At 37.6% G+C, this 26,576-nt stretch overlaps 1 protein-coding gene across 1 annotated transcript in view; it reads left to right on the plus strand.

The window, feature by feature from the left end:
• LOC140234683 (probable gamma-butyrobetaine dioxygenase) overlaps window positions 1-26,162 on the plus strand; it is a 116,993-nt gene extending 90,831 nt beyond the window's left edge. Inside the window, exons 13-15 of the mRNA XM_072314721.1 lie at window positions 10,644-10,712; window positions 19,904-20,008; window positions 25,979-26,162. Coding sequence (XP_072170822.1) covers window positions 10,644-10,712; window positions 19,904-20,008; window positions 25,979-26,086 — 282 coding nt within the window. The 3' untranslated portion in view covers window positions 26,087-26,162. The remainder of the gene's footprint in view (window positions 1-10,643; window positions 10,713-19,903; window positions 20,009-25,978) is intronic.
• The last annotated feature ends 414 nt before the right edge of the window (window positions 26,163-26,576 follow it).

Below are 26,576 nucleotides of genomic sequence, written 5' to 3' on the forward strand. Positions count from 1 at the left end.
TAAACAAATCCAAAATACACACAATCTGCAAGAATCTTTAGCTAAGGTAGAGAGGACCAGAAGAAGAAGTTTACAAAACAAAAAGCTAGCATGCACGGAATCACCTCCCTGGTTTTAAAGATGTCAACAACAGTAGGCCTAGTACACACATGCGATCCTTGAATACGCTGTGAGTGTATGCACTATACACAATCACTAGCTTGTACATGCGCTTTCAATAGCCAGCTGGCTAACCAGAAGCGTGGAGGGATCGAGAAAATTTCGGGCTGATGGAGACGCACCCAAAATAGTGCGCTATTTCACGAATTAGAGCTCTAGTTCACGAGCTAGACCAAGATTTTGGGGGAAATTTTCCCGATCAAATAGCGCGCTATTTGCGTCTTCACTACACAGATAGTGCGCTATCTTGACATCGGACTAGTTTGGTAACCGCAAGATAGCGCGCTATTTCGAAACTTCGGGCTGATGAAGACACGCCTACTCTTTCCTTCCTACCAGTGTGACCTTAACATATCCCATTCACTTTGTTATTTCAGTGAGCAAGTATTTGTTGAGAGAGGTTTAAGTGCCTGGGATGTCACCTTCTGTACAAATACACATGCACACAGACACACAGACACACAGACAGACAGACAGACACACACACACACACACACACACACACACACACACACAAATGAATAAAGGAATTGAAGTTCAAAGGTTTTAGATCATCAGGCTCGTCTCTTTGTGTGGACACATCTGCTGAGGCATTTCTTGATATTCATGAATGTTCCCTATTAACCGTATAGAACCAGTATTGTGTTACAACTTGCATATAGAGTGCCAGTTGAGTTTATATTCAGCTGATGATATCGGGACATATATCTCCATAATGTCCTCTTTTGTCTGTGAAATTAAAGCATACTTTCCTTCCAATTACAAATGAATCATTATCCCTCAGACCCTCAGCCCTCACAGACTACGTTCAGACGACAAGCCTTAACCTCGAGGTTAGGAAACCTCGAGGTTAGAGCTTGTAGTTAGGGACCGTGAAGACGCACTCGTAGTTAGCTAAACTCGAGGTTAGCTTGACATTAAGAGCCACGAGAAATCTTATGGTTAGCGTTCTAACCACGAGCCATGGGGGATCCCACTTGTAGTTAAGCACCGTGTGGACACAAAAATCAACGCACTCAAAGGGGCAGGAGCTTAACCTCGAGGTTTCCTAACCTCGAGGTTAAGATTCATCATGTGGACGCACGTCGTAGTTTGGGGGCAAGAGCTTAACCTCGAGGTTAGGGCCTGTCTTCTGAACTAACTAATGACTCTTCTAACCACAGCCTCCATGCTTATGACTTCCTTAATCTCTGATGCATCTGTCACGTGTATGATCTTGTTTCTTTTTGTCTTTCGAAAGCCGCACAGTCTCCTCTTGCTCATGCTTTTGTCTGTCTCCCCATCGGTCGAGTTTAGCAGAGCTTCCACTTTCTGAATGCCTAGCTTGTGCGTGGATTTATCTTCATAATTCAAAGATTTTGCATTGTTTTATTTTGTGTTGTTGTTGTTGTTGTTTTTTTTTTTTGCTGGGATTTTGCCCCACTAGCTTTAATGATTTTCCAATTCTGGACTCGACACTGTACACAAATTATTATTTCGCTTTCAGCGTGTAAGTGTGGACACATTTCCATCAATTTCCATCATGCTGTGTGAACAAAGCTCAAAATTTATTACATTTTGGATTAAAATTGAGTAAATTCACCATTCATTGCATCATCTGTCTTCTGTGGCATTAGAGTACTATTATTACTATCATAATTATCATAAATTTTTTTTTATGTATCGAATTGCAAAAATTGATGAGATTTTGCACATATACGCACTGTCCCATGCATCACTTATAGTTTGAATACTAAGCTCTACTAACGTTATTGAGAGATAATTGCCCATTTTAGCCAATGAGATGGTACATCTATTTCAGGATCATTATGATGGTCCATTTCCCCCTATGGATTTGCTTGAAATTTGCCGAAACATTTCAGAGTTACTGAAGCATTAGCTTTTCAATGTAGGGGTGGGAGAAATCAGAAGGGAGAGATGCATTTAGTGGATTTTGTGAGCATAGTGCAGGGCTGAATACTAGCACTTGCCTGCTAGCTTGGGCATCTGGGGCAATTGAATATTCAAAAATGTAAAATTGACTTGTCCAATTGGGCAAATAAAATAAGGAGAATGAAGAAACATGCAAAGAAAGTCTTTGCATAGGCGAGCCAAGGATGTGTGGATTAATTTGTGTTAAAAAGTCATTAGCACTGCTAATTTGAATGCCACAATAGTCTTTAGATATTAAAGTGTAATCGTTTTACAGATATAAACATGTTACTCAAGGATTATTGGATGACTTAATCATCAAAGGATTATTGGATAACTTAATCATCAAAATCATGGACATTAAAACCAAGGCTCCTTCTTCTTGGGGCTTTAACTTTCAAAAATCTCAAGAAAAAAAAAATGAATAAAAAATATCAAAGTATGTTCAGAGATGTCAGTACAATTTATCAAAGCACCCACCAATCTGTTCTGTTTCACTTTTTTTTTGCTGAAATATTTCAATTCATAATAAATGATACCTTTTGCAGCCCCAGAATCCAGATGTAAAATGTCAAATGCCATAAAAAAGCCTTTGTGATTAAGAGCAATGAGAAATGATAAATTGTAATGTTTCTTATTCTTAATATTATTCAAGTAGGATTTCTTTTAGGGCAAATAGAATATGAAAAGTAAGAAATATGCCAGCCCAAAGGGCACATTGAAATAAAAGTTAGTGCAGAGCCGTGTGGAATATATTTGTGAATCTAAACCTGCGTATGGTATTGTGAATTCATCCTCTCTCTCCTGTGTCCACTGTGTTTATGAGTTCCAAATCACCGGTGGTAAAAACTTGTCCTTGACTCTATGTGTTTAATCCCATCCGGTATTCAACAAAAGATCGCATCACGCACCAGTTGCTACTATTTGCAAGGGCCAGGAATGTTCAAACAAAGTTCAAGTTCAACTCCGTGAATTAAGGGCAAAGTTACACAGTTGGATGAAAAATTGTGCATTGATTTTACATGTTTGAGTTTGCATGTGAGTATTGGAACTTAATAGATGCTTGGTAGTCTCAAGTAAATGCTTTAAATCTTTTGGTGCCATGCATAAGGAGACTTTTGTTACAGTCAGTGGAGCGGGGTTGAATTTTTGCATGGCTCAGGACCATTGTCACCATGATAAAGTCCTAGATGTAAACTTGGGAAAAAAAATCAACATTTTTAAAGATTTTTAGAGTAATAATTGTCAAAGATTTTAAAATGAAAATTTGTACATTTGTTACAGAATTTTGGAAGTTCAATACTGTTAAAGTGGATATTTTCGTGTGTGTATTTTTTTTTTTTTTGGTTTTTTTTTTTTTTGGCGCTTGGCCAGGTAAGATTGGTTTTGCGTGTTTTTAATTTTGCAGAGTCAAGACCTGCACTGCTGCAACATATAGCAACCAAAAATATTTGCATTCTTTTAATTTTGAACTAGTTTCTGGTTGTGCGAAATGTGTGAAAACTTCAACTTCTACAATATCTCACATACCTCCTGTTTTAGTTTAAAAGTTCAAGATTTTCTTAAACCTTGAAAGTGTTGGTTTTAGGAACAAGAATGGAACAAATTATTGATAATTTGAACGCTTAGAATCTTTACTGAACTTTATGTAATACCAAAATCAGAAGATAATTGCATGGCAACTTCTTTATTAAGCTAAACCATAATGTGTACATTACATGAGTATACAATAATTTCATAACATTGAAACACTTGATACCATTGCATTCCTCCACCTCATAGCAGAGAAAAAGAAAATGTATTCGTCAATAGAACATAGATTTTCAAGTTAACACAAAACATCATGGTGACAGGTCCTTTTTGGTTGCTGTCCTCAGATTATGAAAACCGCCACCACAGCATATCCATCAGTCTTCTACATTGGTTCATTCAAATCTTCTTTGCTTATAATACGCGTAAAAGTAATCTCATTCATCAACCCTTTGCAAGAACTCAAACTGCCCAAAATTCATTTGTATATGTTTGTATTAGAGAATGGAATAATTTGCCATTGAGAATTAGGTCAGCCTCATCACTATCCAACTTTAAACGTACATGTCGCATCTATCTTGAGGGAAATTTGTAAAACAAGAATTGATCAGGGAAGCTGAATTTAAAAGTATAGTAAAATAGAAAGTACCTTTCTGCAATTTCATGTGAATTATATGTATGTGCATGAGCGTTTTTGTGACACGTGTTTGTGTGATTGAATGTGTGTGTGTGCGCGTGTGTGTGTGTGTGTGTGCTTGTGTTGCATCTGTCCTATGTAAATATGTTACTATTATATTTCTTGTTAATATGTTTAAAACTTTAGTATGTTTTGCTTTGTTTTATATGTTTATCCGGGACCCCTTTTTTACAAGCTCTGCTTCTTTTGGGGTCCCAAACCATTCATTAGGTGATCCGAGTATCCTTCGGATCACCTTCTGTATCTGTACTGATTCTTTATTTCTGGACAAAAGTTGTGCAGAGATTAACTCAGAAAGTCCTCTGCCTATCAATTTCAAAATTATACCATATATGTCTCATGTCACAAAGACGACAGATTTTGTAAAATCATTGTGATCAATGGACCGTGACGTCACTATGACGTCATTATATGAAAGCACATTTTCATTAATATCTCATTAATGGAATGGAATTTTTCTATGAAATTTACGTCACATATAGTTCAAATCTAGCGCACTCTACACATTTTCTCAAATTTCAGTTTACACTTAAACCGTGCGCGTACTAAAATGTTGACATGCTCCAATCGAGCTCAATTTTTTTTTGCACACGTTTTAGATCATTTGGAGCATTTTTTGAAAAATTGAAAAAATTGGACGGACGCGTATACGCGCGCGCATATACGCACGTACAGCTCATATGCAATAGAAATTTCCCGTTTTTTCACTTTGATCGGATGTCTGAAATGTCAGGGAATATTTCTACCAAGTTTCAAGTCAATCCGACTCAATATGACATCATACGGGCCCGTCAAAGTTGAAATTCCGCGCGCACATCAATGGCGATATACAGTGCAACTATGGCAAAAAACTGCCAATTTTAAATCCGATTTTACTCGTAAGGATGGACGGTGACCCCCCATTTTCTTTACATATTTTGAAAGCTGATGAGTTGTACATGTCATTTCATGGGATGGCGATGCTGAAAAAATGATTAAAAGATATCAAATTTTTTAATAAAGTAAAAAAAGTAAATTTTGAAAATGACATCATTATATTTCAAGTTTACTCAAACGTATCTCACTTATCCTTTGCTGATTTTCACCCAAATTTCAGTATGTTGTAGCTTATTAAATGGTCTTTCATAAATGTATAACACAATTTTGATTAGATGACGGCATCACCTCGTACAAATGGATTGAAAGTAACATTGTCAAATTTGACCAGTTTACGTGTTATCTCTATGGAAGTGCAGTTTTTCTGGAAATGAAAATTGACATGACTATCTTTATCGAGCACTAGCTCGCTTAAACCCTTCGGTGAATTTCTCCTAGATTTTAATATGTTGTAGCTGAGTCTTTGGGCTATCGTAAGTGTACCCTCCATTTTTAATACCATGTCGGGATCACGTTAAAAAACTTGGTTGAAATTAAAGCTTATCTTCGATATATTGAGATATTTCTTTCTTTCTGCAACTTTCTTTGCAATAACTCAAGAAAAACAGCCCCTATCACCCCCATATTTTGCACATGTTTAGTTCATGTCACGTACATTATTTCATAAAATAACAACTACTCGATCGGACACCATCTTGGGTATGTAAATTAGGGTCAAAGGTCATAAATGTTTCATCCTGTATCTTGGTGAATACATGTCCTATTCTTTATTATTATTATTATTATTTATTCGGCATTTGCAAAACAATACAAGTGATAACAGAGAAACAGAATAAACAAACAAAACACATGAAAACAAAGTGTCAGGCTTTCCCTGTTGAGCTTCCCGAAGGAGCCGGGTTGGAAAAAAGCAATCAAAATCACCATGACCCTTGGGCCTCTCCAACCAACTTAAGGAAGCACATCAGGGAGTTGTTGAACATAAAAGAAAAGAAATAATACAATTTGAATTAAGCGTGTACACCAGATGGATTTTTTTCTTCAAACAAGCTAAAAATATTTTGGCAAATGGGTATACATTCCACCCCCCGTAAAAAAGAAAAAAAAATCCAGTATACAAAAAAGTGTTATCAGAGTACATCTCAACAACAACAAATATCCCCTCTAACTACTACACTACAGTGTATGAAGCCAGCAAGTATCATCAACATACCCGAAACCATCTTCGATACACAGTAAATATAAAAATAATTTCAAAACTTTAACTTCATCATTACCCTGAGACTACATAACCCAGCACTTTCTTTAAAATTTCCTTGTGTGGTATTACACACACCACTGTGCAATATACATTATATATCAGACGCCAAAATTCATAAATGATATTAAATAATGTGAGGCATGAATTAAGGCATGAACAAAAAAAAAAAAAAAAAAAAAAGCTATAAAATTACTAATCAGTTAATGTTATAACGTCTTACACAAAAAAAATCTGAAACCCAGAGACAAAATATAACTGGGTCGCAAACAAAACTGAATATCAATCAATATTCTGTGTTTTATGACAACCAAGAGCAATCATGATAAGAAAAATAGCAAAAAAAAAAAAAAAATCACAATTATCAGGTAAAATCAATCATAATCCTCCTTTAGACATGTCCTGCATCTTCCAGGGATAGAAATCAGCTGAGTTACAATGCACTGATGACACAGAAACCTGAAAAAAGCCGGTAAAATTCTCTCCAAATGAGAGCAGAAATCAGGGCACCAGGGCACCTGACCTGAGATAACACACTCATACAGTTAACTTGACACATTTGTGTATTTCAAACAAAGTCAAAGTACAGAGACTCTCATACACATGTACATTGTATGTATATGATACCTGTGGAACATCAATACACTACACTAAAATGAACCTCTCAGTTGTTGAAGGAAAGATGAGAGAGAATCAATAACTGCCGAGTCCCTTACTGAGTCAGGTAATTTGTTCTAGAGTCTGGGAAACCTACGGGTGGGGGACAGGAAGAGTAGCTGGGTTCTGGACAGGTGGTGAGTGAATGTAAGAAGGTATGGGTGCCGGGTATTTATCTGAACAGTGTTGGATATAGCTTCACATTTAATAACCCCTGAAAGGCATTTTATGGTGAACGCGCACAGAGCATAATCCCTTCTGGACTGTAACGATGACCAATGGAGCAAGCGGAGGCGCTCATCGTAGGACATCTCACACCTCCTTTGATGGAGTGCGGCTCTGGTCGCTGTCCCTTGAACTTGCTCTAGTTTATGCTCCTGGGCTGCAGTGTTGGGGTGCCATGCTGGTATGCCATATTCCAGAATTGGGAGTACCAGGGACCGGTAGAGACAAAATATCGCCTGCGTGGAGGCCCCACGTGCGATGCAGCGAATAAAACCCAGTAGCCGATTGGCACGAGCTACAACAGCGTCCACATGCAAGTTCCAACGGAGATCGGACGATATGATCACTCCAAGGTACTTATAGGATGGTACATGGGCTAGCGGGTCATTGTTAAGGGTGTAGACTGGGTATTGATCCGGTATCCGCTTCCGGGTGATGTGCATCACCTTGGTTTTCGCGGTGTTAAGTGACATTTGCTTTGACGTGCACCATATTTTGCACACGCAAAGACCATGTTACAAGAATCATTTCACAAAATAACCACTTTTTGCTCAGATGCCATCTTGGGTGTGCAAAGTGGGGTCAAAGGTCAAATATACTTCATTCTGTATCTTCGTTAGTGTGTGTGGAATTCAGTGCCAAACATGGCAGGTCTGACTCCCTTTTCTAAATGAGAATCCAAACATCACAAGGCCAATGTCCCGTCAACACAAATTAAACCCATATGGGCATGGCTATTGGGGTCAGGACTCAAATCATTGATTTCCGAATAGATCGGATCACCTGATTTGTCAGTGTTGACAAATTTAAGTCTAGTTCATTTTTTTTTCTGTGTTACCTAGGTCAAAGCGTACAGCTTTTGTTGTGTGTTGTATATGTTGTAAGTATGCTATTTTCATTGTTATTTTGAATTCGATTTGTCAATATGCCATGTGTTAGTATTTGAGAACCTGTCTTGCACCATTTCATATTTGCTTGCAATATATCGTAAGAGTCTACCTTGAAACATACCTGGCTGACGCGATTTGCCAGGATGATGAGTAGTTCTGGAATATTAGGAGATTAAAAGTATAGAATAATAAATGTTGGTATAAGGACTTTTATGCCGTGAAGGATCCAGGCTAACTCAGACTCACAGACAACTCGGCCCTATTTCAGATAATTTACACGCAGTTCATGATTGCCATTTTTTGTCCCCGCCGAACGAGTTCGAGCAGGGGACTATGAAACGGGCTCCGTACGTGTGTGTGTCCGTCCGTCCGTCCGTGTGTGTGTCCGTGTGTGCGTCCGTGTGTGATCAAAATCTTCAATTTGCTACTTCTCTGTCATTTATGAGCCAATTTTGATTCTGTTTGCTTTATATGATAGCACTACATGGGAGCTTTGAAACTTCTACACAGAATTTCAGTCGTGACCTTTGACTTTGACCTATATTGTACATTTTGCTACAAAATGCTACTCCTTCGCCATTTCTAACCCGATTTCGATTCCGTTTGCTTCATATGATGGCACTAGGTGAGGGCTTCAAAACTGCTACACAGAATTTTGACCTTTGACTTCTTTGACCTTTGACCTTGATTTTTGACCTATATTGTACATTTTGCTACAAAATGCTACTCCTTCGCCATTTCTAACCCGATTTCGATTCCGTTTGCTTTATGTGATGGCACTAGGTGAGGGCTTCAAAACTTCTACACAGAATTTTGACCTTTGCCTTCTTTGACCTTTGACCTTGATTTTTGACCAGTATTGTACATTGGCTACAAAATGCTACTCCTTCGCCATTTCTAACCCGATTTCGATTCCGTTTGCTTTATGTGATGGCACTAGGTGAGGGCTTCAAAACTTCTACACAGAATTTTGACCTTTGACTTCTTTGACCTTTGACCTTGATTTTTGACCTATATTGTACATTGGCTACAAAATGCTACTCCTTCGCCATTTCTAACCCGATTTCGATTCCGTTTGCTTTATGTGATGGCACTAGGTGAGGGCTTTCTACACAGAATTTTGACCTTTGACTTCTTTGACCTTTGACCTTGATTTTTGACCTGTATTGTACATTGGCTATAAAATGCTACTCCTTCGCCATTTCTAACCCGATTTCGATTCCGTTTGCTTTATGTGATGGCACTAGGTGAGGGCTTCAAAACTTTTACACAGAATTTTGACCTTTGACCTTGATTTTTTACCTATATTGCACATTTTGCTACAAAATGCTACTTCCGGCGGGGACATATATTACGCACCGCATAATTTCTACTTTTCCTTGTTATACATAGGTGCACTATATTTTGTATGCATGCCAAAGAGGTTCTCTTCTAGAACCTTTTTGATGCGCGCGTTGTATCAACTCGGCCCCTTACTGCGACCTGAGCAGCTAGAATGTGAAGCACTCCCATAGTACAAGTGTGCAATTCAGATAGACAACTCGGCCCTGCCGGCAAAGTGAGGCCGAGTTGTCCTCGAGTCCGAGTTAGCCTGACCCCGATCAGGTAAGTTCTGAGATTGTGACTCCAGTGACCCTTTTTGGTTCAATTCACAAGCTTTAAATCTCCAAGCATTTGATGAGATTCAGTGCTCCCTTGAATCATGAGTCATGATGACAGGGTAAATTTAGTGGAAAGCAAGGCAAATTTCTAAACATCATTTCCATAACTGCAGGAACATTTCATAACACTTGACCAAACTTGGTTAAATTACATCATCCCAGATTAATTCTTTGGAAATTAAGAGCAGATTGTGGTCAATATGTTTTCGTGGTCAGACAAGTTCAGAAATTTCAATAAGGTATGATGATGGTACAGGATGTGCAAAAACAATTCATTTCATAATCTTAAGACTCACTATGCCAAAAGGTATGCCAAAGAAGCTGCATCTGTGGGAATTTCAGAAGCATTAAAAGACAATATCTATCAGAAGAAGAAGAGAATAAAATTACTGAAAAGATATTGGATGCCAATATAGCCATCTTGGAGGTCTGAGGTGTAAGTATTTGACACCAAACCCCCCAAAATAAAAAAAAATAAGATAAAATAAGAAAGATAAAAAATAGAAAAGTGGTGGAGGGGTTAACTGTATTGACTGCTCCTTATTTTGGACTTCTTTGTTTGTTTAACTAGATTGTTACAATTGTCTGCCCTGCTACTTTTACTACTTTCACTGCAATGACTTATTTGTTAGCTTTTTACTCAAGGACACATTGCCATTTCATGATTTGCAGTGTACTTTAATGTAGAGCGCCATAATTCTGCTGATCCTGATGCAAAAATTCTGTCTGGTCAGGTATTTATTCCTGCCATTAATATTTCACTTTGTCCTGCACTACAGGAAGATGTAGAGCCTTATTACGAAGCATATCGACAGTTCTGCATTGAGCTGCAGGCACCTGACAAAATGGTAAGTTTTGCTTATTGCTTATCTATTTATTAATTTTTTTATCATCATCTACAGTTGATTCCAAATTCCTAATATTTCTTTTAGTGTACAGGATTACAAAGCTGCCCTTACCCAGAATATTTTCAGTTTTTCTCAACAGAAATTCAGGAAAATTTGTAAGTTTTGTTTTGTAAAAATTGCTGAAAACAGAAATGAAATATGGCTTAGAGCAAGATGCCTGGAATTTGAATGCAGCTGGAAATTTTTTTCTGAGATTCCTTGTTTTACTCTACAAGAGTTTGGTGTGTTAGAGTCAAAATTTGATGTATGTGTTCATATGTTGATTTAAGTTGTAGGAATGTATCGGTATGTGTCCGAATGAGAAAGAATCCAGAGGGCGTAAACACTCCAGAAGTAAAAGCAGGGGTGAAATGAGGCTGACCCTGTATGAGATTGTAGTGTAGAAATAGGAAAAGGAAGGATGGATGTAAAGTCAGGTGAAGTAAAAGGACTGTGGGAATCATGTAACAGGTTTTTATTTTCATGTAGTTTTAAAGGTGCAGAAAACAACTTTCTGGATAATTTTTGTCAACATCTTCATGAAATGAAACATTAAGAATGACATGTTGATTTGAATCCCGTCTGAATGTGATATTCCGTACAGAGATCTTTGATTCAGTTGTAGTGGGGAATGTATGATAGTCTACTGCAAATTTCTAAAAGCTAGCTCATTGTATAAACCTGTCAAGTTTCCGTGGAAACAAGTTTTGTCTGATTGTGTGCTTGTTGAAATGTCAATCAGCTGTGAGTAGCAGAACCAATGTGTAATGCAGTCATGTTCACACTTGTCCTGATTATTTCATACCTTGCGGGGCTTGTCTAAAACTTTGACAACATATCATGAGCAGGCATTAAATGATAAACCAAAATTTCATTTCCGCTGAGAGGAGTAGTCCAAATGTGCACACGTGTCCTGATCATTTTTCATACCTTACGATGCTTACCTACAATGTTGACAACATAACGTGACCTGGAAATGAATGATTAAATGAAATTTCATTTCCGCTGACAGTTGTGGCCTGCTGAGCAGAACATCTCTTAATGCTGTGGCATCACTGACTTTTCATGACAGCTTAGTTTGAAATGCCTTTCGTTCAACTTGCAGAACAGACCACACATGCAGTGAAAGTGAATTTTATGCAACTCATCTGTGCCAAATTTAACACTCAGTAGCTTAAAGTTACCTGCGTAGAAATATCTGAACATGATATTTTATGAAGAACTTTAGAGAATGTGTCATTGTTACTGTATTTATGCCTGTTTTCACCTCCAATCAGCTGCACCAAAAAATACATTGAAGTGTCATGTCATGCTTGTTTTCAACATTATCCAGCCAGAGTTGACTGTGCGTAGAAAAATATTTTGTACGTATGTGAATCAGTTAAGAATATGTTTGGAAAAAATACATGTTTACTTGTTTCATTTACTTATTATCCTATGATATTCTTTGTAACTTGTGGTAGGGAAATGACGGTGTAGTTTGAGTAGAAAGTGCGTAACACTTCCTCATGCATACTCAGTTCTCTATGGTTTCAAAACAAAGGAGATAATCTAACATCCACTCTGCTTTACACATACAATGACCAGACTGGATCATCTAAGTTTAGATATTATGAGACCCATTACTCTTCCAGTTTGATTTATGACAGTCTTGATGAACCAGGTCTCCTAGGTATGAAGAATATATGATATCGTAAGGACCACTTAAAAAGAACAAAATCTGACTGAGACCATACGGTGTTTGTTTGTTTGTTTGTTTTGGGTTTTTTTTTTTCCACAGGCAGATTTGCATTTCTATCTTTATACCGCTATGGTGGTTATTTGTTTCTCTTTTCATCTGTCTGTTCTATTAACCCGTTGAGGACAGACTGATTTTGCTATAACAACACGCATTTCCCATAGACACTTGCTGGAGTATACTTTAGAACATGATCTATTCGAGGCATGAAATTTTCGCGAATTGCCACTGGCATTCAATGCGTATAGTGTAGACAAGAACGTTTGTGTGCATTGTAATTTTGCGAATTTTGGCGCTTGCGACATTCACAAAATTAAAATGCACGCAAACATTCCTCGTTTTACAGTACTCGGGACTCGTCCTCAATGGGTTAAAGGGAACCTCCGGATGATTTTCAGACTTTTACATTTGAACAACTATAAATTAGTTAAACTGAATACAGAGTTTCAGAATTTTTAGTGATTGGGATGAGGAATGAGAATGTTTTCAAAATCGATAACAAATTGCAATGAACAAGGATGATGACATAGCAGCCTCACCATAAGAATGCAGGAGTTGGGGCTCAAGGAAGCAGAACAAAAGAAGAAGGCATGCATACATTTTTTACAGGTGAAATTGTTGAGCAAGCGGTATTGTAATGGAATTACACTGCTACATTTCTGAAATATATGAGGCTCTGATGTAATCAATACTGTTCAGTGTAATTTGTTTAAGATTTTCAATTTATTGGTTTCTCTGCTCAAGGACCACAATAAATTCCACAAATCTATACATGGAGCTGTCGATTTATGTACTACATGATGTGAAATTATGAAAATCGTCCGGAATGCCCCTTTAAAAGTCTCTTCATATCTGGGAAAAGATGCAGTAAATGTTGAATCTACAATGAGGGGAAGGCAAACAAATGCCAATGACAGCTTGAGGATTGCCAAATGACTCAGAGTTCCTCAAGAGACTTTCCTCACTGCTGAAAGAATGAATAGGCACATACAAATTTTATGAACAGAAGCGACATAATTTTGAAGGCAATTGTGCTAATATCAATGAAATGAGACTCAGAAGAAAGACTGTAATTGAGCATTTAAGAGACTTATGACTTGTGGTCTTACTCTTTATCATACACTGAACAGAAAAGTGATTGACAACTCCATGCCAACTGCTAGAAAGGGATTATCAGATTATCTTCAAACTTATTTCAGTAGTCTGTTCACTTTGTCCCCCGTTGCCTCAGCCACGGAGGCTGTGTGCCTGCCAGTATCAGTGTCATTCTCATTGCAAAAATTTTGAACTTTATATAGGTTGCAGTCAGGGTCGCGTCATCTTGATTGAGTGTTTTTAGTGTAAAAAATGTTGAAACTTTTTGGGTGGTGATTATTTACGAAGAGCTGACTTATTCATGCTGTAGATGGTGTGCTTACTCGTTTGTGTCACAAAGCCAATTCAATATACTGTATTATTACCTATACGAGGGAGTTTTGCGAGGCAATTCCGGTTGTTATTTTGCAGGGTTAAAGGTCAGGAGTTGTTATTTTGCAGGGTTAAAGGTCAGCGGTCAATATGCTTTTCGCGACATCGCTGCGTAACAGTAACAGTATGTGCAAACAGTGCAATCTTCCGGTTTGGGGAGGTGGGAAGAGAAAGAGTGGAATCTCTCTCCCCACCGATCGACCACGAAAAGAAAACATTCCAGGACGTCCAGGGTGTCAGTTACACGCACCGCAAAAGAACGCTGATAAATCAACTCATACAAGTCAGTAATTGCACAGTGACCATCAGTTTTACAACTCTCAAACTTTTAACAGAGAAGTAAAAATAAAGTGTAAGAACGTTCAGAAGTTTGAAGTTTGCCTGTTACAACTACATGTATCTTTGAAGTTGGAGTTGAATGATATACATTGATGAACAATTTTGCAATTATTCAACATGTTGATGGTCTACAGGTAGTCAAATGTGGCTTGATCTGTATCATATATAGTGTATAGCCGTATTTACATATTTTCTTAATTTACCTAGGGGGATAGGTAATAATTATGATATTGACTGGCCTTTCTTTCGGGAGGTACCAGATAAATATTGCCCTCACTGAAAACATATTGCCCTTGTCTTCGACTTGGGCAATATGCTTTCAGTTTGGGCAATATTTTCTGGTACCTCCCTCAGGGCCAGTCAATATTATATAAGTGTGCCACAGCGGTTAATGTGGCAAGGAGTGACACAAGTGGTGCATTGTGGTATATTGACATTTTTTGTGGTCACCATTCTTACTACACAACTTTTTGTCTTTGTGCAAAAAATCATATACAATTAAGGAATTGCAATTAGGATCACAACCCCATTCTCGCAAAATAATTTCATTTTATCTGTTAATTCTCGCTGTAAACATTTCTAAATTTGGGTCACTATTCTGATTGTGACCCAAAATACGCCTTATTTTGAATGCAGTGAGAATAGGTTTGCCTCTGTGTGGGAGCTATTTTAGAGCTGGCACAGGAATTGTTTACACCCTCTCCTGACCAAGGAGGTCATGAGTTTTATGATTTGTGTGTGTGTGTGTGTGTGTGTCCTCAGTTGTTTCTCTGGCTGTCTGTTTCTGGCATGAATCTCTGTGGGGTAGTGTCAACATGCAACATGAAATGATCGATTGTGATCTCCTAGAAGGAATACCCAGGATACTTGAGTCATAAAATACAGGGCAACCTCACAGCTAGCCTTTCATCAAGGTCCAATATATAATGATAAAGAGAGTCCAGCTGGGTTGGGTTTTGGAGGGCCTTTTGAGGTCTGCTTCGCATCCTTTTGTCACAGTCCTATAGATAACTGACTTTTGCTCCCAGAATTGGGGAGCAAAAATCGACCAATCTGTGTGTCTGTTTGCCCGAGCCCAATTTTCATGCAGCGAATGCATATGCCACAGACCTCTACTGTTGGTCAGTGATGCATGCAATGAGACCGGACAACGCCAATTAGACAGAGGATGTGGGGAGCGCGCCACTCCATTGGTCGACCGGAACCATTAATATGCCTATTTAATAGGGTTCATGTGTCATGAATACCAATGTGTGGAGCAGATCTCAAAAGGCCCTTGCACTAGCCATATAGCCATCTTACAGTGAGAGGGCCTTGACAAAAGGTTACCTCACAGCAAGATCTATGATAGCATGAAAGGTTTGACCTTGATTCTGGCAATATTCTGGATGTGGCATTCAAGAATGATTAGATGTTACAGTTCAGTATTCACATTCTAACCCCCCTTTCAGACTAGAGAGTTCTCGTATGGATATAGCACGTGTTTATGTGTCTGAATGCTCTTATATTGAAACGTATCAGTTTACGTCATACATCGAAACGATGGTTTGAGCATCGTTTCAAATCATTATCCTATATCCATATGACGTATATTTGTGTCTGAATGCTCTCATATCCTTAGGTCGTATGAGTAGGCGGGGCTTATTTGCAGCGTGCGCCGAACTCAAGTATCCGAGGTGTGGACTTATAACGGATGGCTGACAGATTGATTGTGACTTAATAATGATCTGGTGTGAACTAGCGAACTAGCGGATGAATCCAAGGCAGAGTATAAACACTATGCGCAAAGCCTGCGTAAATTACGTACTGCGCATGGAAGAGAATCACGTCCACTCAAGAAATATCGCTTTTGCGCTAGGTCTGAATGCTCCGATACGATTATCGTTTTACGGGGTGCTGTGTCTGAATGCTCTCATATCGTAACATTGTATATCCATACGTCGTATGAATATATGATAACTCAGTGTGTCTGAAAGCGCCATTAGTCTTTGCAACAACAAACTCACAAATTTTACGTCATCATCAGTCGCTTAACATTTTTGAGAAAATTAATAACCTGCCTCTGCCAAAGTCTATGTAAAATCTCTTCAGCACTTCAAGAGCTATGTCAATTAATCATTGTGACTGTTTGCAATATTACTTTCTTGACTGCATGAAGAGTTTTTGTAGCAATTTTGAATGAAATTACTTTCAGAAACCCAGCTTATAGGAAGATTATGGGGTATACTCAATGTCAAAATTAGGATGTAAAATGGTCAACAAAAACAATAATAAGTACTTTTAATATAGATGATGATGTTATGCCCTCAAATTTCAGATTTAGATAGGCCTATCTGATAAAGATTGTAATTCAGAACATTGCACAAACCCAGCATAAACCCAAACCACATACTGCAAGACATGATATTTTTGCGGCATGAAATTTTCGCGAATTTTGAGTCGAGGCCTTTTTTGTGGCATGAAATTTTCGCGAGTTGCCTCTAACATTCAATGCGTATAGTGTAGACAAGAACTTTCATGTGCATTTTAATTTTGTGAATCTTGGCTCTCGCGAAATTGAGAAAATGAGAAATAAGGCATGCGAACATTCCTTGGTTTACAGTATGTGATTGTATTTTATATTTCAGATGACCAAAACCACATATTTCAGGCCTACCAAATATTTCAACCAATACAAGTCTCTCTTGGTCTTTTCTTTTTCTGAGCTTTCATATGCTCATTTATTTTCATTATCTGCCTATTTGTCTGATGCAATACACATATCTTTTTAATGCCTCCGCCACGAAGTGGTGCCGGAGGCATTATGTTTTCGGGTTGTCCGTCCGTCCATCCGTCCGTAAGAATTTTGTGGACAACATAATTAAAAAAACCTTTTGAGGTATCCTAATGAAACTTGGCATGTATGTGTATTAGGGGGTGAAGTTGTTGCTTATCAACTTTTGGGTGCACATGCTCAAAGGTCAAGGTCAAATATGTAAAATAAATTTCACTATTTCCACCATATCTATGCAATGCTTGAAGATATTTTCTTGAAACTTAGTGTATACATGTATTACCCAATTAAGATTCTCTGATGAAAGTTTGGGGTCATGAGGTCAAAGTTCAAAGGTCAAAAGGTCAAGTAAAAATATCAAAACTTCACTTTTTTCTCCGTACCTTGGAAATTATTCAAGGTATCTTCATGGAACATAGTATATATATATATATATATATATATATATATATATATATATATAGTATATATATACATAGTATATATATATAGTATATATATACATAGTATATATATATATATATATATATATATATGTACTGACTGGCAGTGATTAAATTTGGAGAATTTAGGGTTCATGGGGTCAAAGGTCAGGGGTTAAAGTCAAGGGCAACACTTCAAAATTTTACTATTTCCCTTATATTTATGCAATGCCAACAGCATTATTTTTCTTTTACACTTGGTGTATGCATTTATAACCTAATAGAGATTCTCTGGAAAGTTTCTTTCTTTTTTTTGCCTCAAAGGTCAAAAGGTCAAAGATCAAGTGAAAGTGCTGAACTAACTTTTTCCTCCATATCTAGGAAGTGGCTCAAGTTATCTTGAAACTTACTACATATTTATGCATGTTCTGCCTGACAGTGATTATCTTATGAATTTTAGGGTCAATGGCCAGATGAAAATGGTAACAATTTACTGTTCAATACAGAAATTGCACTTTTTCTCCATACCTTGAAAATAACTCAAAGCATACACATATGAATGGGTCAAAGTCAAGTTAAAGTTCTTGAATCCCCAAATACATGCTCTCCTATTCATCCAATTAAAGCTAGGTCAAGGAAGGTGAACATTCAACACATTTGTGACAAACTTGTCATTTTAATGTTTTGCCAATTTTGTGAAAATGTAATCACACATTGTCCACATGTACTATAGACCTATTAGGAGAATCATGCATTATGGCGGAGGCATACCAGTCGCCATAGTGACATTTCTAGTTTTTTCTTCCATCAGTATGAAGGGGGACAATAAATTTCATTCAAACTTGGTTTGAATTCTCAAGTTATTCAGCTAGACCAAGGCCAGCAAGTGCTGCCTTAGTCAAGTACTAAAAAAAGACATTGCTTGCTTTCAAGATTCCTTCTCTTAGGCAAAGAATATCCACTATTATATTCCACATACTAAGAATCTTGCTATAGGATTGGTCAAGAGCTGATCACGTGATGAAGCGTAGTTTTGCCCATTACACCACCTGAGAAGAACTAGGTCACTTGATAGTACACAGTGCAACGCTATTTCCCTTCAGTGTCGCGCGGTGCGCACAGCAAATTCATTGTTTTTGTCATCTATAAAGACTGCTGTTTGTTTTGCTGATCTCTGGCAGTCCATACAGTCTTAACCAAAGACACTTAACTGATAAGACAGGAAAGTGCGCGCTAATCCTATACAAAACAAATGGACAGCGCGCGGTCCTCAAGCGTATTACGCACATCACCTGAGACGCACTGTCTTGACGCTTGATAAACAACATCATTCAGACAGTGCGTTTCAGGTGATGTGCGTCCTTGCCTGAGACGCGCTGTCTTTGAAGTTGTTGTTTATCAAGTGTCTTTGATTGTGAGATCATGTTGTTGCCAAATTTTTACCCCCACAAAATAATCCTTATAATTTTAAAATCTTGTTCTTCAAAATAATCCCCTTAATCGAAAAAAAGCTACGACTATAATTTCTAAATCTTTTTAAGATAATAAAGATACCACTACCTTTCAAAACGAATGATGTTTCTAGGTGTACTGAGTTTGTACTTAGCTGTCTTTTGTATCGTCATGTAGGGTAGCCATTTTGTGTCCATTTTTATCGCGCGCCTTCCTATCTTGTTATCTACAATCTTTGGTCTTAACGCGAGATGAGTATGCACAAAATAAAAGTGTGTTGCACTGTGGACTATCATGTGACCTTGGTCACTTGATAGTACACAGTGCAACGTACGCACTTTCACTTCAGTGCCGCGTGGTGCGCGCAGCAAATTCATTGTTTTGTCATCTACGCACACACGTAGCCTAAGCCCTAAGGATACCTAAAGACAGCTAAAACTGTTTCAGATGTGGAATAAAATGGGAATTTCTAGGACCCTAGATGTGGAATATAAAGCAAATAATCAACTTTTAGTTTCAGGCAAAGAGACAAACTATCACTTCCTCGGCGATCTGAATGTATACGCTATCTTTCCTCAGCTGCGCTTCGGAAAGATAGCTACATCTAGATCGCCTCGGAAGTGATAGTTTGTCCCATCACCTTCCCCAACGTTGATTATTTGCTTACTGTACAATGATAGGAACTAGGGGCTTATGTTTCTGTGGTAATCATACACTTGGTTGTGTGAAGAATACAGAAACATTGTTTCATGGTGTTTCCTTGGCAACCCTATTTATTCAAAGGGATTGGTACCACACATGGGAATATTTCCTTTGAAAGCAAAGAGGTACCTATTTTCTAAAGGTACTGCACTTGAATATTTTCTGTTTTTGCTGTGCATGTGTAAATTATTTTGGAGTCTCACGTCTTTAAGCTAAGTCTTTTGTTGACTGCTGCCTTTGTCCGTTCTTTTTGTACCAGGTCTCATGCAGACTGCAAGAAGGTGATTGTGTGATCTTCAATAACAGGAGGATCCTTCATGGCCGCACCCAATTTGAACTGAATGGCGGGACCAGACTGTTACAGGTAGGCCACTGTAATCATGCTTGTTATGTTTTGATTTAATAGCAGGCCATTGGCTGCATGATAGTTTGTTGTTGTTGTTGTTGTTGCATGTGTCACCTTTTCAAAGCCTCAAAAGTTCTATGAGAATGAAAAACACTTTCTGAGAGCAAATGTTAACCAGGTATACTGTATTCTAGATCTGCTTGAGATGTTTATGGAATAAAATTTGCAAAGACCGAAACTGCATAAAATGCCAACTTGGGGCATTTAGCTCATGAGGTGGTGTGAGACCAGTGACATACACTCTTTCTTCTTTTTCCATCTTTATTTGTATGAACATACATGTATTATTATGATCTTCTTTTGTTCTAATAGGAAGAAGTAAATAAAATTTCATAGTCTTTGTAAAGTTGCCAAAATGTAAGTTGGTTTATGATTTGGAATAACTGACTTTAGGAACTACATTAAAAGACAACATTTATTATACAATGTAGTATTTGCTAGTATTTGCCCACCTTTGGTGGTTGTCGGAGAGTATGTGCTGTGGTGACAGGTTTTGTTTTTCTTTTCTTTTCTTTTCTTTTCTTTTCTTTTCTTTTCTTTTCTTTTCTTTTCTTTTCTTTTCTTTACTCTTCTTTTCTCTCTTTTTTTTTTCCTTTCTCTGTTTTGAAGGTCATTCACATTGCCATTAGATGAGATAGGCTTTCTGGTTAACTGTTGCACAATGTGTTGCCATGGTAACAGTACATTTTTAATGAAAAATCATGTTAAAAAATATGGATTTGGAGTATTTGGTTTGAAATCTGGCATATGTGATCATTATATGATTTAGATGTTTGAATTTTTCTTATGTTATATATGTAGTTGAAAAGTGCGTTGCCATGTTAACAACATCATTTGAATGAAAATTATAGAATAATACTGCCTTTTTTTTTTTTAGTTTTTGAGTATTGGATTTGAAATTTGGGATATGATATGATCTCATGATATCATAGTTGTGTAGATTTTTTTTTTTCATGTTATACATTGTGTTACCATGGCAACAGCGTTTTCACTGACAAACACAGAAATTGTCGATATATTTATTTTTCTCAGATTTTGGGCATTAGACAAGAGATAAGAGATATGATATACAGCTGTATATGTGAATGCCATTGGGCAGTGTATTCGTATTCTTATTTTATGTTGAGTAACATATTATTATGTTCATAAGTTTGTTATCAGCAAGAATATAATAAGATGGTTGCTGGTTGGGTTCATTTCTTCCCGCTTTGGGTGGGGGTATTTATCACTCTCAGTGAAAGTTTTAATAGGCCCATCACCATGTTATTATCGCTTGTTTGACTAGTAAACGTGTAATTGTCAGTGTATAGTTATTGTGTGACTGTATGTAGGGGACTCAGTGGAAGAATTGTACCTGTCCACATACAGTGTGTTGTATTTGATGTATATGTCTCTGTCTTGTCAACTGTAATGTTTGTTTGTGCAGGGCCCCCAGTAAGAACAGTACTTGCCTACTGATGGGGCTACCCTGTTGAAAAAAGACTGAATAAACAAATAAATAAATAAATAAATCAAAAGCCACATGTGCTCTTAGCTCAGCCTAGGTACTCAAATGCTTGTAATTGGCTGTTACATTTCAGCCCAGCAAAACGCTGTATATTGTGCCTTGTCAAAGTGGCCATAGAGTGGTTATGATTTATAGCAATCTATCTATCTTATGCTATTGCATTTTCTCATTTCTTTTCCCCCTTTTTAGGAGAGGGAGCTTGAGAGAAGTGTAATAGGTGTAGTACAGTACAATCAAATCATGCTTATCCTGTCTGAATTGCAGCATATTGAGTATCAATATGGACTGTAATGCTTTTAAAGAGAAAGAACAATCGATTTCCATTTAATGCCTTGCTTACCAAGTGCAACTTCTGGCAGAAAAATACACTGAAATGCAATAGTTCTAGATACAATACAAGTGTTTTCTTCTTGATTTGCTGATCCTAGCTTCTTCATCATTCATTTATAATGGATGATAATAGATGTTTAGGCAAGACTTGAAGTAAATCATCATCCATGTACAAGTTCACATTTATAATAGAATTCTGTGGAGATGTACGAATGACTTGTGATACTGGTGATAAGAATAAGTCCTGTTATAACCAAATACTTGCAGACACAGTCAGAAATTATGGCAAGGGAATAAACCATGAACATGAAGAAAATTGCAAATAAGAGCTCAGTTAAGTAGTATACTTACCATGAGAGCAATGATTTAAAAAAAAAAATAAATAAAAAAATAAAATATATATATATATATATATATATATATATATATATATAAATATAAAGCAAAAATAAAATGAGCCTGGATTTATTTTTGCGCTACTGTAAAAGTGGATATTTTCGCGCGACTAATTTTTCGGGCTTGGCCGTGTCAGAAGACTTTCGCGTGTTTTTAATTCCGCGGAATCAAGACAACAAGTGCTGGAACATATGGCATGCAAAAATATTCACGTGCTTTTATTTTCGCGCTAGCTTCTCGTTACGCAAAATGCGCGCAAGTTTCAACACCGTGAAAATTTCCACTTTTACAGTAGTTCATGTCATGTGAAATATGCACAAAAAAAATTACACCTCAAAAATTTCCACTCCTACAGTATGTTATGTCCTAGATTAAATGCTTGCATTGCCCTGACAATCTATTGTGCTTAAGATTTGACATGAGGGAATCAATTTAACTACAAAATGAAGTTACACTTTAGGCATTTTTTTTTTTTTCGGGGGGGGGGATGAAAGAAAACTTGACATTTGACATCTACATCTTCTTGATCACAAAACCAAAATGTATTGCAGCATGAAATAAATGAAGGGAGAAGTACCAGATATTGTGAGTTATTGGATGAAGAACTCATGGTGGCATCTCTGCTTTGCCAGTGCCAGACTGGGTCGACTGATGTAGCTTCAGCAGCAAAATGCTATAACAGATGGATGTAATCTCTATCACAGCCTGAATGATAACCTCAAGGGCATGTGCAATGTAGGGAATAAAGAACACAACTTAACAGCAGATACAATATGGCATTAGTACATATGTAGTGAGCACAACAAAGTGTACTTTGGCTATGTAAATGGGAGTAAGGTGAAAGAAGGTTTAAGCGACAGTAAAATGGGTGTTTGGGATCATTGCTGAATACCAGGGAAGGGGGCCCTCAAGGTGATGACCAAATTAAAGGATTGTTCAAGGTACAAAATGTCTCCAGGCACAAGCCCATTCTCTTTGTTGCCCAAGTTAGAATTGCATTTACAAAGAGAGCGAATAGTATGCATTGACAGAAATATGAGGCATGGAACAGGGGCGACTTTAATCCTGAAGATGTGTGTGAGTGATAAAGGTTTCATTGATAAGATTTAGCATTATACAGCACGTCAGTGCATTTAACAATATTTTGATGTTTATCTGTTTATTAACCCATTGACTCCATGACTATTGTGATTGCCACTGTTGTTGTACATGGCACACCCAGTCTGTTGTTACCAGTCTTCTCACAGTAAGGTGTAGCATTTTTAAAACTGTCGATCATTTGATCTGTTGCATACTAAATGTAATATTTTGGATTATTCTGATAAAAGTTATATTATATATGTATTTTCTCAAAATGTTACTTTCTAGTTGATGACTTCAGAGGCATCCTCTATCTTGTTTTTTGACACATGCTCAATATTTTTCATAATCAGCTTTAAAACTTGTCTTCCTCCCAGGCTAATACTAGCACCCCTACAATGACGTGAAAAATAAAACCTTGAATGACACACTGTGTGGTGACCAGTTAACTGTGTGTATCACCGTTCCCTCTTTATACCCTTTTTATCCTTCAGATATGCATGTTGGTTACAGTAATTGCTTTAATCTCTCTTTTCATTGCTGCTGATTAATTCACAAATTCAGTGAGGGTAATTGGGCTCATTATTGTTAATTCTTAATCCACACCAACAATTGCAATAAAACCTGTGGGGGAAGGGATGGTACCTGAATTGACCCTTGATTCTCCCTTCTCACCCCCCCCCCCCCATGCTTGCATGCGTGCATACACACACGCACACACACACACACACACACACACATATAGTTTTATGGTTCCTGCAATGAACAACCCTGGATGAATTGGGGATTCCCCAGTCATTTCCTGCCCTGTGGAGTGTGAGAACGAGCTACTTAATCTTTGCTTACCAGCTGCTCATATCAGTGAGTGATGCATTTGCAAGTCAGCAGCTGATACCTGGTACTTATTTTGATTGAAGTGATCAGGTGCTTGAACATTGAACATTCTGTTCGCCACAAGAATCAATATTTTGTGTTGCCATTGCAAGCTAGTGGGAATTCAAAGTGCACTGAAACTGGTAGATATAATTGCCATGAAGCTTAATTAGTTTGAACAGGGAGCTGGTTTGAATGTAATTTATGCCTCACAACTGAAGTTTGGAGTGATTATAGCTGTATGGTTGATATACAGTTGTACCTCTCGTATCCGGACAAGTCAGGACCGGGGCTCATCCGGATAAGGGATTTGGCCGGATACGGGAGACTCAATGCTTTATACATGTACATACCGTATAATAGAGCTCTATGGTACATACACATACACATGTACTGATGTAGCCCATTGTAGTACCACATGTAGTAATGTGTATACTGCGACCTTTTCATTGTTACACTCAGTAACAGACCCCAAAATAGAGGTTCGTGTTTGCAAGCGGAAATCATTTTCTTTTATAAATTCTTGGGATGATTTACCTAAATATTTATTAAGAAATGTATCAAGTATATGTAATTCATGTGTGTTTCCTCCCGTAATTATCAAAAAAAAGATTAAAAAATCACGGCGAGATTGCGTCCGGATAATAGAGAGATCCGGATAAAGGGAGGCCGGATAATAGAGGTTCAACTGTATTCTCTTCTAAGTGCTTCAGTGATGCTTAAAGTGCTTCAGTGATGAAAGGCTGATTCAACGAACTACAAGAAAGGAACCTTCTCACAAACTCCTGCATGAATTCTTTCTCCTCAAATAATAATTATATTATTGGGCAGGGTGATAGAGCATCAACATGAATATCAGACATCACTGACAACCCTCCCTCCCTCCCACACACACGCACACACACTGAAAGGACCTAGGGTGGTATTCTGAAAATCTTCCTAAGTTTCTTCCTAGGTCAGAAAATTAGGAAGTGCCTAGGAAAGACAGAATTAGTACTGTATTCTGAAATGTCTTTCTAGGAACTTCTTGTTTACATGCAAATTAGGTCATCCTTATATCCCCACCCAGTGATATTTTCCTTATGCCAGTATGAAACGCCAGCGATATATTAATGCAAATTAGGTCATTCTTATCCCCGCCCAATGTTCTTTCATAAGCTATATTGAATGTCGTATCATAAGGAACCAACCAATCACAATTGTACATGTATATTATTACATGTATGTTATAGGTTTAAATACATGTGTTGTCCGTGCTCACGCTTTATGCGCTGGCATGTCCTATTTTTCATGCCCATTTCACACATATAAAGTGCTTATTGTGCGCAGTCTATGACAAGTGTCCATCACAAAGTTTTGCATCTTGCTACAGTGTAAACAGTATCTAATAACATACATGTACTTAGGACAGGGTTGGGGCTTTCCTAATAATCTTCCTAAAATTCTTTCCTAAGTGCATTCTAAAATACCAACTTCTTCCTAAGTCAGAATTGTGCATATCTTCTCATGATTCATCCTTATTTGCATATATGCCTTAGTTTCTTCCTAACTTTAGAAAACAATTTAGGAAGAAACTAATGGAGATTTCAGAATACCATTCAGGAAAAAATCCTGACTTATGAAGAAAAATCTTCTTTGGAAGGATTTCAGAATACCACCCCTAGTATCTAACGCTTGTCTTCCTGTTTTTATATATCAATTTTCCCCCAAGAGTCCCTCCTCTTCTTTGTTTCTCCATCCAGGGCTGTTATGTCAACATCGATGACTTCAGGAGCAAGGTCCAGTACCTGCATGAAAAGAGAGGATCGGGTCAGATGGCAAAACGTGTCGGCAACCAGTGCCAGCTGTGAGAGAAATCCTGTGGGGTCTTTGAACCATGTACCTACACAGGCTTCCGTCTCTGTCTTGGGGTGACGGCAAACCTGCCACCCAAAGATCATCATGTCACTTGACAAAAGGGCAATTCCACGGTAACTGACGTTACGCGTAAGGATTTTCATGAAATTGTTTACATTGTAGTTTTGTGAATGAAAGCACCTGTAGCTTGCAATTAGCATTGACTAATGAGTTCATGAGAATGAAGAAATAGGTGGAAAGTTTTTCTCTCAAACTGCATTTCTTTTCACATAGCAAGTGAAAATGTGTCGGTAACTGACGTTACGGAAAAAGGACATGGGAAATTATGGTGTAGATTTAAATGGAAATATCTCATGTCCCTGACTTCCAGCCTTCATGTGTTTAATATGGCAATACACCTAGGTTCTTAGGAACAGGTGTGCAAAATAATGTGCACTTTAGATATTTCCTTTTAGCACCATGCCAATTTCAATGAAGGCATGA

This window comes from Diadema setosum, chromosome 1 (assembly GCF_964275005.1).
Source record: "Diadema setosum chromosome 1, eeDiaSeto1, whole genome shotgun sequence".
Lineage (NCBI taxonomy): Eukaryota > Metazoa > Echinodermata > Echinoidea > Diadematoida > Diadematidae > Diadema > Diadema setosum.